Source organism: Pieris napi, chromosome 12 (assembly GCF_905475465.1).
Source record: "Pieris napi chromosome 12, ilPieNapi1.2, whole genome shotgun sequence".
In the NCBI taxonomy this organism is placed as follows: domain Eukaryota; kingdom Metazoa; phylum Arthropoda; class Insecta; order Lepidoptera; family Pieridae; genus Pieris; species Pieris napi.
Genome location: NC_062245.1, coordinates 260,124 through 273,160, shown reverse-complemented (window position 1 = coordinate 273,160; position 13,037 = coordinate 260,124). Strand labels below are relative to the sequence as shown.

The 13,037-nt window shown below is 34.5% G+C and overlaps 1 protein-coding gene across 6 annotated transcripts in view; it reads right to left on the bottom strand.

Annotated features, from left to right (window-relative positions):
• Positions 1-13,037, bottom strand: part of LOC125054819 (RNA-binding protein Pasilla) — a 33,040-nt gene that overhangs the window by 7,967 nt on the left and 12,036 nt on the right. For 4 of the 6 annotated variants that reach the window (XM_047656933.1, XM_047656934.1, XM_047656935.1 and 1 more), the window contains 2 exons: positions 9,184-9,330; positions 2,534-2,688 (listed from right to left, as the gene is read on the bottom strand). In XM_047656933.1, the coding sequence (XP_047512889.1) occupies positions 2,534-2,688; positions 9,184-9,330 (302 nt within the window). Of the gene's footprint in view, positions 1-2,533; positions 2,689-9,183; positions 9,362-13,037 lie in introns of all 6 variants that reach the window. The other 2 variants (XM_047656936.1, XM_047656937.1) reach the window with 1 other exon arrangement.

Sequence of the window (13,037 nt, the reverse complement as noted above, 5' to 3'; positions counted from 1 at the left end):
CAAATTATGTCGCACTCGAATCTCACATATTTAATAAACATTAGCTGATAACGTTTTTTATGATTATTCGTAGCATACCATTTAAAATGTGTTATCTAGATATCGGGCTTTGGACCCAGTTCGAGTTCTATTACAATTGAATCGGCGGAACCGCGTCACAAACACAATTCTCAATAATTTAGGATTATTGAACCGATTTCCTCACTTCTAATAAACGTTCGCGTGGCGTACGGAGGCCATCCAATAAATTTGCAATTGTGTTCAATGTAAACGAGACAATTGGCCGACTAGGGAATACACACTCTCAAGAATGCTGTTTATTGGTATCATCAAGAACAATTACGTGCGCTTCAAGGTTCGTGATACGTCAATATTTGTACATACTTATAAGTTATACGTATTAAGGAACAACTAGAACTAGATTTATGCTCTAGTTCTAGTTGTACGCCAAGTTTTGATTTAACGAAAAGATTACGTTGGATTTCAATAATCCAATGCCATTAATTACGTGATTAAAGCTAATTACGCTTAGACATAAATAGGCTACTGCTTGATCTACTTATATCACAGCCTATTATCTTATTATTTATTGGTTTTCTTTGCTCAGAATTTAACCGATATGCTGTTTATCCTATATTAAAGTGTTGCCTAATAAGTAGCTGTCGGAACTCCCGACCCCGTACCGTAGTAATTTAGTTAAAATTAGTGTACAATATCACCATACTAATGAATATATCGATTATTATGCTTAGAACGTGGCAACTTGATGTGGGTCTCCGTCTTTAACCATTACAAATAAAAAAATTAGCCGAAATCATATTTATGTTCTCGAATTAGAGGAGGTAAATTGCTTTGTGTATTGATTCAACGAATAAACGTTGCGGGAACACGAACAGACGCGTTATCACGATGGTTATCAGTCCTGCATTCATTACGAAAACAAGTTAATTTTAACCAACCCAGTCTGTAGGTACATTGTCTGCACGGCAACTGCAAAAAATGCTTAAAGTCAACGAATTTGACCTTTCCAAAATAATTACATTATTTAAAATAACGCAAATGTAAATTCTTTAAACAGTTCTTCTAAACTATAGAAATTGGTTATGATTATTTACTAATAAATATATGTTGCTTTTTTACTCTAATTATTAAATCAGGTCATAAGATCAGGAAGGAAGTGTACTTCCTGATCGTTCGATCTTTCTTTAACAGAGTACAAAAGTAAAAACCTCCATAGAGGTCAGTACTTCCGCCCTCAAAACACGATCCTGGATAATCAAGTCGCCACAGGCTCGATAGCTAGTCTAAAAGACGTTAAATCTACGAAGCACACAAGTGCAAACAAAATTAAACAGTCACGAGAGCAAACACGTGCACACACACATGCCCACAAATGCGTCACGGAAACTGCAATATTATCTATGGCTTTGCATATATTGTTTAAAGCTATTTTTTAATAACAGAGTCAAGGCCAAGCTCAATGTAGCTCGAAGGACAGCCGACTTTGCTTCACATGGGGAAATATATATTTATAGGCTGTTAATAATCACGTTTTATCGATTCTGTTGACAGCATTTTTCCCGTCGTAATAATCCTTCGCACCGTGATTTAGTCATCGGTGATTCATAAACTCGCATCCTGCATTTTATTTATCTTGTTTGGATAATTTTCTGCCTACAAGCAGAAACATGACACGACATTTATCAATTATGAAAAAAAGTAATAGACTTTATTAAATTAACTTTAAGAAGGCCGCTTACATTATCATTATTACTGTAAGACTTCGAAATTCAACAACTTTGTTGTCAAACGTAAACACTATATAAAATTATTGCAACGTTTAGAAGTATGTATTTAGATAAAACAGATCAATTGTAGTTAGTAAGTACAACTTAAAGACTAATTTTAGTACCAACATCAACAACAAATAATAATGGGATACATATAATATATAAAGACGTCAATAAAAAGTGCAAAAGGGAATAATCGGAACATGTTAGTGAGGCCTCCCTGCAGTAATACGCGGGCATATTATGCAAATGAGCAGGTAATTTGATTAACGTTTCACCGGATGGGATGTTGTTTTAATTTAATAACATTAATGAAATCAACAATGCTCATGACATTTTCAGCTGACAAATAATTTATTAAAAGGTAAGAAGACACTGAAACAACAGCAGCCGAATATGCAATAATTGTTGAGTAGAAAAACTGAATAAGAAATTCGGCAGAGTTAGAAAACTTCAACGAGTCACGCTCTGTCGACCTAGAGGACAAACATTTCTTCCAGTTGACCGAGCAATAAAATATTAGATAACGAGAATCATTCACGGTCGAGGTCCAGATCTACATTAAGCCCACAGATTAACTTAACTTGGATTAGTCAAGACCAGGGTTGTCAACTTGGGGAAGCCAACTAAAATATATTATGCTGTAAAATGACCCCATGTCATTATGGGCTATAGAAACAATACTTCAAAGCAGTCTGAGTTTTTGCGTAACCACTTATTAGCTATAAAATTGCCATCCACACCTGCTTATCTCTATCCTGTGGCATTTTGGCGTCCACGCCATCGGGGAATGGTTTCACCAGCTCGGGCTTCTCTTTTATCTTGTCCATGATGAAGTCCAGCACGACCATAATGCCCTCAACCGAGCCGGTGATTAAGCAGGCTCGCTCCGTTGTACCTGGAAATTGCAATTTTTATGTTTTAAACGCAGTTTTTTAATATAAAATATTAATCGATTAACTCGGTTTTAGAACAATGTTTTTAGCAGACTCTCGCATCATTAAGAAAGATTATAACAGGCAAGAGACATTTTGAAGGGTTCGACACACGCTTACATGTACAGTAATCCCCACTATAACGCGATTTCCGTCCCCCATATAACGCGGAGATTTGTCAAGTTATATGTCTGTAGTGTGGAAATTTATGATTTTTCAAATACATAATTAGTTTGCATATCTTTGCACCTGTATCAATTGTGTTATAAAATTAAACTAAATAACATTACTAAACTCGTGTTTCCCATTTTTTTTAATTGTTCAAAAAAATGGTTTTACGAGAATACTCCTATGACGCGGTAAAATCGGACCCGGACAGAATTATTAAATAAATCTGATAGACCTCACTATAAAAATGATTAAAAAATCACAATAAAATGCTAGTAATTCATTTGAAATCCTAAGTCAAGTCCATTAGTTGCAAGTAAACATCGTATTTCAACGGGCAAAGTGCAGAACAATTAATATTCTTCTAATTATCATACAATTATATTATGGTAGCAATACAAAGGGCAACTCGGACAATTTAAATTCATCAAAGAAACAAGAAATTCATAGCGAGTGTTTCAAATTCCGGAGTTGGAGGTCAAAGCTTTGGGACAACCTCGAGTGGCCTTTGTTGTATTCTTTCAAAGCTTCTTGTAAGCCGCAAGGCCGCTCCAAACATTCTAACTAGCATTATAATAATTAACATTGCCTGAACACTTCACAGTTTCATGATATTATTGCTCGTAGCGATAATAGCAATCGATACAAATAATAAATAGCTGCTCTTTTCTCTTCATTAATACGGTTCGTTATAGCAGTTAAAAAACTCAACCTAAGTGTTAAAAGTCAAAGTGATTTGAACTCTGTAGAACTTTAATCAATACAATAAAAGTTTCCAAAGTAGAATAGATGGCATCGAACAATGCAATCAAACGGCAACTCGAGTCGAGTACTGATTGCTTCATAGCTAATACATAGCTCGTACGAATATATTTTTATCAAAAAAATCATAGTTTGTTAAGAATGCGTTTGGAATCAAATGCTTTGAAACATAATAAATTCATCTACCGTCGATATGCAGCAACAAATTATGCAATGTTAGGCATACCGCATACGTGGAGAACCGGTCTACTCCCTTGACCTTGAAACGCGCTGGGCAACTTTGATATTTGTGCGATAATTTTAGCGCTCATATTCGCCTGTAACCAGGTCATTAACATTTGGTACCACTCCAACGTTGCCGTAATTGAGTATAGTGGGCCAAAAACCAACAATCTTGCAATGCAGGTGACGATTTGACGAGTTAGCGTAACGTTAGAAACGTGACAAAGAAATTCTCTTTGTTAGCACGTTGAGCAAAACGTTTCAAGAGAATTATAACTCGGACGAATAATAAGGCAGCCATCGTGGACGAGGAACACGTAGAAGCGAATCGTTTGCGATTGTTCGGTTAACGTATTCAATACAATGCCACGGCAAGGTCGCACGATAGAGATTACCTGTGTTATCCAATTATATACGCTATTGAGCTGCACTTAGCGCTCGTGTGTAACAAATGCATAATGTCAGGTTGTTTAGCATTTTCTTGATAATCGATATATAAACACCTACGTGGCATATACACAATATATCACATTAACTAGTGAATTCAAATTAATTGCGCCAAACAAATCGTAAAATATAATTGAAATCGCAATTTGCGCAGCCGTCATTATTCTTATGGCGATTATGTAAGGCAGCTGCACGATAAACAGCTCTATGACAAGGACGTAAGATTCATCCAGAACAACAATGGATGCGACGAAAGAAGCGTCCTACTCCTATTAGACTGTGTCAGGGTGTCAAGATGAATGTTCTGCTATTTTTAGGTCAAGGCCATTGGGCATGCCAACTTTTGTATGCAACAATACAAAAGTTATGTATTTCTAGTGTCAAGTGACAAAACGCATAACAAATGTTGTATGTGGTATTTGGTTATCTAATCCAAGTATAGTGGCCTGCATCCTAGCCGTAATGTGATGATATTTTCATCGCGATGACCTCATATGAACATGATGGATATAGGAGCCTTGAGTTAGGCGACACGATTGGAAGATTGCACTCGTCTTGCCTTGCGGACAACCTGTTCCGCCACCGACGCTTAATCACACGTAACATATCATATTGCAGAGGTATAGAGGTTCAAGGCGTGGGTTAAACTGGTATAAAGTCTACAGAGGCGTTATTGCGCTTTGGAAAGTATAAATGATGATTGTTGTCTCTACAATACAAAAAGTATTCTATATACACGAAGAAGAAATCACACATTACGACGTTAATAATGCAGTAGGCATTTTAAAGATTCTTTACTTTTTCTTAGTTGTAAATATTGAGGGTTATTTTAGCCTGTAGAGATAGACATTAACACTAAATTAAACTCCATTTAAAAAATTTACTAGAGTAAATGCAGCAGTATATGTAAAGAGACTCAATGTGCTGCCAAATTGCATGTTAAATGTTCATGTAAATTTATGTTATCTGAAATTTTGATGGTCGTGAATAGACTCCTCCTACCTACTTGACTCTTAAACTATTAAAACACAGCTAGTCTTTTATATTAATAGGTACCATACATTTATACATTTCATTCAGCTTTCACAACACATCATACCTTCTTTTTATGACAATCGCTCCAAATAGAGATTGAATGAAACGTAATGATGTCCATCAACGGCAGAATACGAAAAAGTTACTTTTTATTGACGAGTCATATTATATTTATTGCTACATTGATAACAGGAAAATAACTTTAAAAATGTATCGTTTTAACGACGTGCAATTTTAGCATAGTTTTATAATTCCCAATAAGATCATTTAAAGTGGAGAAGTTACTATGATCATCACGTAAACGTAGCTAGCAATAGCTAAATACCTACTGTGAATATACTGTTTCAATCTTTAATTTAATATCGAAACAAATTATCAATTCAACGCCGTAAATCCAATCAAGAGAGCAACAAAGCGGCTGAAAAAGTTTTTAGACACGTTTACTTTCAATAGGACGGCGTGATTAATAGTGCCTCCGGCTTTATTCATGAATTGCTATTGTACTCGAGTGAATCATTAAAAACTTTTTTGATGGCGTGGGTGGAGAATAGAGAAATAACGCTAGAAATAGGTTACGGGGCCAATTACACTGTCCATAGTCCAAGACGCGTCTTGGCGTGGCATTCAGTCCTATAAACGGGACTTTATTTGCGGGACTTTAATGTAGAAAAACTAGTTGACTCAAACTATTTCATTTTTCAAACCTGCATCGTCCTTGGGCGTTACTACGTTAAAAACCGGTACAAATTTTGTTTACTTATATTGTAAATACTTATTAATAGCCTTCACACATTTCCTAACGCGGTGGTTTTGTGATTGTCGAGATTCGAATTATCCGGCATTTGAATCTAATCTCATCTCTATCAAACGGTTAAGAATATTATAATTAATACAAAGAAATGACAGCCTGTAGTAAGTCTACGGTCCAAACATAAAGGCGTTTGACATCTTTTTATCTCCTTCATTCCGCTAATAATTAAAGGCTTCGCAAGTTCAAATTGGAGATGGATTCTGTTTCAAATAAAGAGTAACTTAAAAAGTTTCCCATTGTTTATAAACTCGCATAAAGAGTGTTTCGTTGCAAATGATTAAAATTCGAGATGAAAGCAAGTATTCTCCGCTCCATACATCCGGGAGGGAGGCGGGTGGCACAATGATAGTGAAGACGCTCTAAAGAGATTGCTTCAGACTCCAAAGATGCTTTAGGAAAATGCAGAGACAACTTTATGAGTATCCATTCTCTCGATGACACGTTTCAGCGATCGATGCTTTAATAACGCCGTCAAGAAAACTCTTTGCTTTTATTTAGTTATCTTACCATTCTCAAATAACTACACGATGTAATTCCCATAAATACAAGTTAATTATTATTTTACTTTGTATTTGTAAAGATGAAGTCATCGTAGTGTTGACATTTGGTCAAAATGTCACAACACACATTGACATTGGCTAGCTATTGTCAAATAAATTATTTTTGTTTGAATTTCGCGTATCTCTAATCTCGGCTTTGTAGATTCGACAATGGGAATTTTTAATGGAACAAAAACTTTCATCTCTCAACGTCGCATTGAATAAGGTCAACTAAAAATTGGGTTAAACGAATGGATAACCTAAATAGAGCACCTCAGGAAACCGGTTACCGGATACGGTGATTAATATCGCCGTTTGTCGTTGCTGTTTTTGCGCAGCTAATGTAACCATCACAATTGCATTGCTCGACGTCTAATAATAATTGTAGCTATGATGTCACTTTAAAATTCAAATTCACAGCTCTGAAGCAGTTTTACAGGCATAGTAGTGAGTACTTTGGCATTTGTGTCTTCAAAAGAGGTAAATTAATCTTTACAATATCACCAGAACGGCGGCTTAGCGTCGACCTTGACACACCTTACGCCAAGTAGGTATTTCAATGATGTAACGTGGATGATCACATAGCGATTTGTCAAACTCAACTCTTCGGTACTAGTATTAACTTTTTATTATTGTGGTCATAAAATCAAAAAGTATAGAACTTAGTTAAAAAAATACAAAATTAAATTTTCAAGTTTTGATTATAAATTTTAAGTTTGTGTTGACCTTCAAGCCGGTGCATGTACTTAGAATATACAATGATACCTATTTTATTTGTTAATCAATTTAATTACCTGGGTACTTGTTCAGAGTTTAAGCTTAACTGAATAACAATTATTGGACATAATAAAATATGAATGTCTAATTTGGTTATTTAAGTTCAAAGTTACTTTTACTTATTTTATTTAAGACCAAAAGGTAGACAAGATTCTGGACGTTTTAATTTTTCTTCTCTTGTAAACATTTCTTTTGTCTTAACATCTCAAGATGAAATCGTTTCATTGTATAATTTTACTTGACAGGAAAGCTGAATGTCGTAAGATAAGCAGGCTTATGAAACACTTGTTCGCCGTTTATCGCAAAGGCTTCTCCAAAGGTCTAATGTAAATATGAATAGCAATAGACCCACAAACAATATTTGTTTAACCGAGTAAAATTGCAACATTAAATGTGTTGCCTACGAATTGTATTTATCGCAAACATTATTTCTTTAATAGTTTTCACTTCGCCGGCTGTCCTTCGCATTAAATACACTATGAACATTCATTAAATTCGATTATACGGATAAAGCGTGGCAAGCAAATTAGAATTCATTTTAACACTAAAACCTTGAACAAAGAGTATAATATCATTGACTTGTATTCATCTTCGAATCAAAATCTATAAGCTCCTGGTTACTACTAATAATTCTCCAAACTATGTTAAAACCGCGTTTATTATATAACTTGACCTAGAGCGGTCTCCTAATGAGCCACGGTCTCGTTAACGTGTGTATAATAAAATGTAAAGAAATAATCAACTTTGCCTTTAATTATAATTTTATGTTCGGAGAAACAGGATTTACCTACTCATTAATACGCAAACGTAACGTGAAGCTTAGTGTATAAAATAAGTAGTTAATCCTTTAATTCGATACAAAATAATTATTAAACAAAATATGGGACTTATTATACAAAGACTTATGCAAAGTTATACTAGCGGGTACTCCAAAGTCTAGCGAGTAATAATCAGTTAAATAGTATGACATGTTTTAAGATTAGTCTTTCAAAGGGTGAAATTGGAAAGCATGCATTGACCTAGTTGCGTCAGGAGCCAAACGCCCTTTGTTATAAAGGCCTACTTAGCTCATAAAGAGACAGCCTTGAGACCTAGCACATTGGCTGCGGCTTTGTTGTGCCCAAGAGTGGAAAACACTTTGAGCGGAACACACAATATGTATCGCTTTTCATTTGAGCGATAATGGCCACGTTATTAAAACTGTCGTATCGGCAATTTCTGACGGGAAAGTATTTCTATATTAAGCAAATTCTATACCGCTATAAAATATTTACTATAAATATGTGAAGAATTATTAAAGAAATTGTGGATATCCAGATAAATCTGTACAATATTATGTATCTTTGGTAGGATTATCGCAGGATAACGAAAACGCTGTATAATCGTACCTCTATATAAACCTCCTACAATATTCATACAATTCATCTTCCAACTCCTGGGAGCGATATTGGTGTCTGGAGATTCCAATATATCAACCGTCATCTCGGATATAAGCTGGGATTTTGACAGATGAGTCATAGATGCATCTCCACACATTTCATTATTTATTACATACTTTAAACTTGCTATCAATTATTAAATTTGTAAAATTAAATATGTATTAATTTTGTAAACGTGAATTATTTAGTCATAAATAATCTTCAAGAGAGTCAAGTGAGATCGATAATTTGTTATATAATAAAACGCTTAAAACTTACCTGGATAAAAATCATGTGATTTGGACATTTTGACCCTCGCGCCGGTGTCTTTCTGCAGCTGGGCGATCGTCTCGCCTCCTTTGCCGATGATGGCCCCCGCCACCATGGACGGCACCAGCACTTTGAAGTGGTAGGTCGGCTCCACGGCTGGCGAAAACATCACACTTAGTTTTGGAACCTGGGTCAGGAAATACTGTGTTGTCAAGCTTAAAGCCGGAGAAATTTTGTGAGATGCGACGAGGGCTATTCGTAAAATTTTTAGTCTTGTTTCTTAAAAAAGTATCAAATGTACACAATTAAGACTATTTTATGAAACGCCCTCTAGTGAAATGCCAATAGTTAAATGAGCTTGAAGACACAGTAATTCCGTGATTGTGACAGGAAATATGTTTGTGATTTAAATATTGAATAAGCATATTTTACAGTTTGACTTAAAAAAGTAATGATGTGTACGAAGAATGCACCAGAGTCTGAGATGTCGCAGTGCATATATATTGTTATCGACGGTATGAAAACAAATGTTTCTTAAAATGTTCAAAATAATTTCTAAGACGACACGACACCTATCATTCTCACACATCTAGATGTAGTTCAGAGACATGCATCTACACATTGTCGATCAGACGTACCACGTCATTTATGTACATTGGAGTGAACTAGAGATGTAAATCTGGCCCAATACCAAACCTTTAAACAAATGCGAACACAACAAAATGACACCTATTAAACACTTTCTGAAAGACATTGCTACGGCATATTTAAACATGTATTCATATATATAGTTAAGCTATCTTGGCTTCGGAACAAACAGCCGTCATTCCACGATAAGCCGTTTTCTTATCGTATCATCACTATTAAATCTGCATAATAATACAAAATACATTTGTGATTGCTTTTTAAAAATCCAACAATATATTTTGAAACTAGAACTTGTGTTACGAGTAAAAGAACAAAAATAGTGATTCCATTTTCACAAAACAGGAAAGAACCACAGAAAAGCATAGTTCATTGGAGAGCTGTTATCGTACACTCACTGGCAATATATTGGACACTCGATACCAAAACATAGCATTACTTTAAGCGATATTCCTGTTGTACAATTTTTACACCATAGTGACGTATTAATTGACAATATTGTATAGTGTATTGGGGAAATTATTAAAATACACAAATACAGTTCTGTCCACTCCCAAATGTCGTGTTGCAAGTATGTATAAGATTTACGCAACACGGCCTGAGGGAGATAGCAAATGAACTGCGACGTGCTCTTTGCATGCAATATTTTATTTTCGTTTAGAAATCTCATAAATAATACCAATGTATGAAGCAATTTACGAAACAATGTTATATTGAAAATCAAATTTTCTCGCTCAGATTGTATGGTAGCGGAACGGATATAGATTTGTATGTATATATATATTGTTATTTACATTTACAGCAATTTGTATACATTGAAAGATTATTATTTATATACGAAGTTTCTCAGTCTAGGCATGTCATACGTATTTTTAACTGAAACCAACTGTATAATACATAATTCCTAATACTGTAAAGACGAATGAATACGCCTACAAGCGTTCTTAGTTGAGTCGGCAGCCCACAATGACCTCAATATAAATACGATAATTGAGCAGTAACGTTACTCTAGTTAAATTTATCACTGTTATCATAGTATAACAATTAAATAAAAGTCCGATATGCATATACAGAAACGGTATTTAAAACATAATGTTAATTGATTTAGTCTTTGATATTTTAATCAGTGTATAAAATTTTCCTATTGCGTTATAGTGCTTTTAAATAGAGCTTGAATATCTATATATGTAATTGAGATTAGCCTAAATCAAAACAATAATGTATATTAACAATTCGCTAGACGTGCAATGCATTCAAGGTAAATTGGGTTCGGTTAGCGGCGATTGGCTCTATCCACGAATTTAACATACAAATTAATACATATCTTATAACATCGTCTAATAGATTCAAAATTACAACAATGGCGCCACCAAAATACTCCTGTAATTAATTCAAATGCCAATTTAATATTCTTTTTAATTTGGTAACGGTTCACCAATATCATCTCCATGGCCGAGTTGGTCATATAAAATCAAGATATTTAAACTCACTTTTCATTAGTTAAAACCGTATTTCAGTTTAGTTCATGCTTGCAAGTGTTGTTTGGAAGTGAAGTTTGAGGTAAGTATAACATAATATATACGGGCGGTGAAGTGACTAGGTAATATATAGGACTGAGTAATGAACAGGCGACCGCACTCTTGGGGCTGATTGCAAATGCGACTTCACCTGTCTCCCTCGAGATAAACGCCAGCTCGTCAAACGAATAACTTCCCTTTTAAACTGGGTTACAACACTTTGACATGTATGTCAAGGCTCTATTCGACATTATAAAAGTTCAATTACACAAGTTAATCCGTCAAGAGCTCCTTAAATTTGCTATATTTTTTATATTTGGGTGACCTATTTCGGACTTTGATTAAAAATTTTCATATCTAAATGTGTGTCTTGTATAATTTTTAGATAGGTACTTATAACTTGACAGGCCTTTTTCCTAATTTCATTATTAACCCGAAAACATTTTATACTCAGTTTTAAGTTACACGCATCAATTGTTTACTTCTTTGTATTGTGAACGGTCCTTTAAAGGCATATATTGGATTCCTGTGAAACCTATTCAAAGTATCGACTTACTCTAGTTATTAGTTCGCCATTCAGTGTCAATCAGGTGACGTGTGGGAACAAAACACACTGCCACTTGGCAATATCGAGTTTTAGTAACTAGGGAGCTGGCGAGCATTTAAGTTTTTGATTTTCTCGTATTTTGTATAGATAGGAAAATTTTCTTAATGAATTAAGGTTGTACCTATGTTGCCGAGTTTTTAGGCTACAGGGGTTTAAATCTGTAAAAAAATTGATACTAAATCATTTGATCGTGTCTGTCTTTAAGGCTGATGTTTAGAAACAAAAGGAAAAAAATAAAAATGTCGGACTGATTTTTCAAGTGATTTTTTTTATTATTACCTTTACATTTTAAAGGGGGTGTCAATTGACAACACAGCTCTGTTGTGTTGTATATAATATACGTTAACTAGTATGACATATAGAGTATAGACTCAATAACTATACCATGATAAACGAGCTCTAAATAGCTCGTTGACCTTGAGGCTTACAATTTACTTTGCAGAGAATCGAACCTAGGGCTTACGTCATATCTGTAATTCATTAAACCACTGGTTACAACGTTATGGTACAGCCAAGAGGCTGAATAAGAATTCTGAATGAATTTCTGGAAAGTTCTTTATTGAAGTGTTGCCTTTTAAATATTGCATTCCATTTACTATCCAAAAACATTCGTAAACGACATTGACATTTTATCTTTGATATATTCTCACTTTTATGACAAATGATTGAGGTTAGACGGAATTTGCATTTGATCTTGGTACAACACTCCAAGGCCACGTTGAGAAACAGTAAAAATAATTAGTGTTAGGGAAAATTATGCTTTCAACATAAATCGAGTGGTAAGCATTTTCTACTACGTTTGAACTCAAAGCAAGTACTCAAAACATTGTAGTTTAAAAAAGTGCACTTTTATCCAATAAGTGAAACCGACGAGAGATCGAGATTAATTAACGAGCTCTACCATTCGGGTGGCTAAAAAAACTAAATATTTCATCACTATCATGAAATTAAAAACATTAGGAACAGTTTAAGCTGTACATAAATTTATATTTACAAGCTTTAATATAATAGAATCAGAAAATGTGCAAATATTGTTCCCTTTCAGCAGCAAACAAACACAGAATAATGAAAACTAAACAACAGAACGTTAGCTT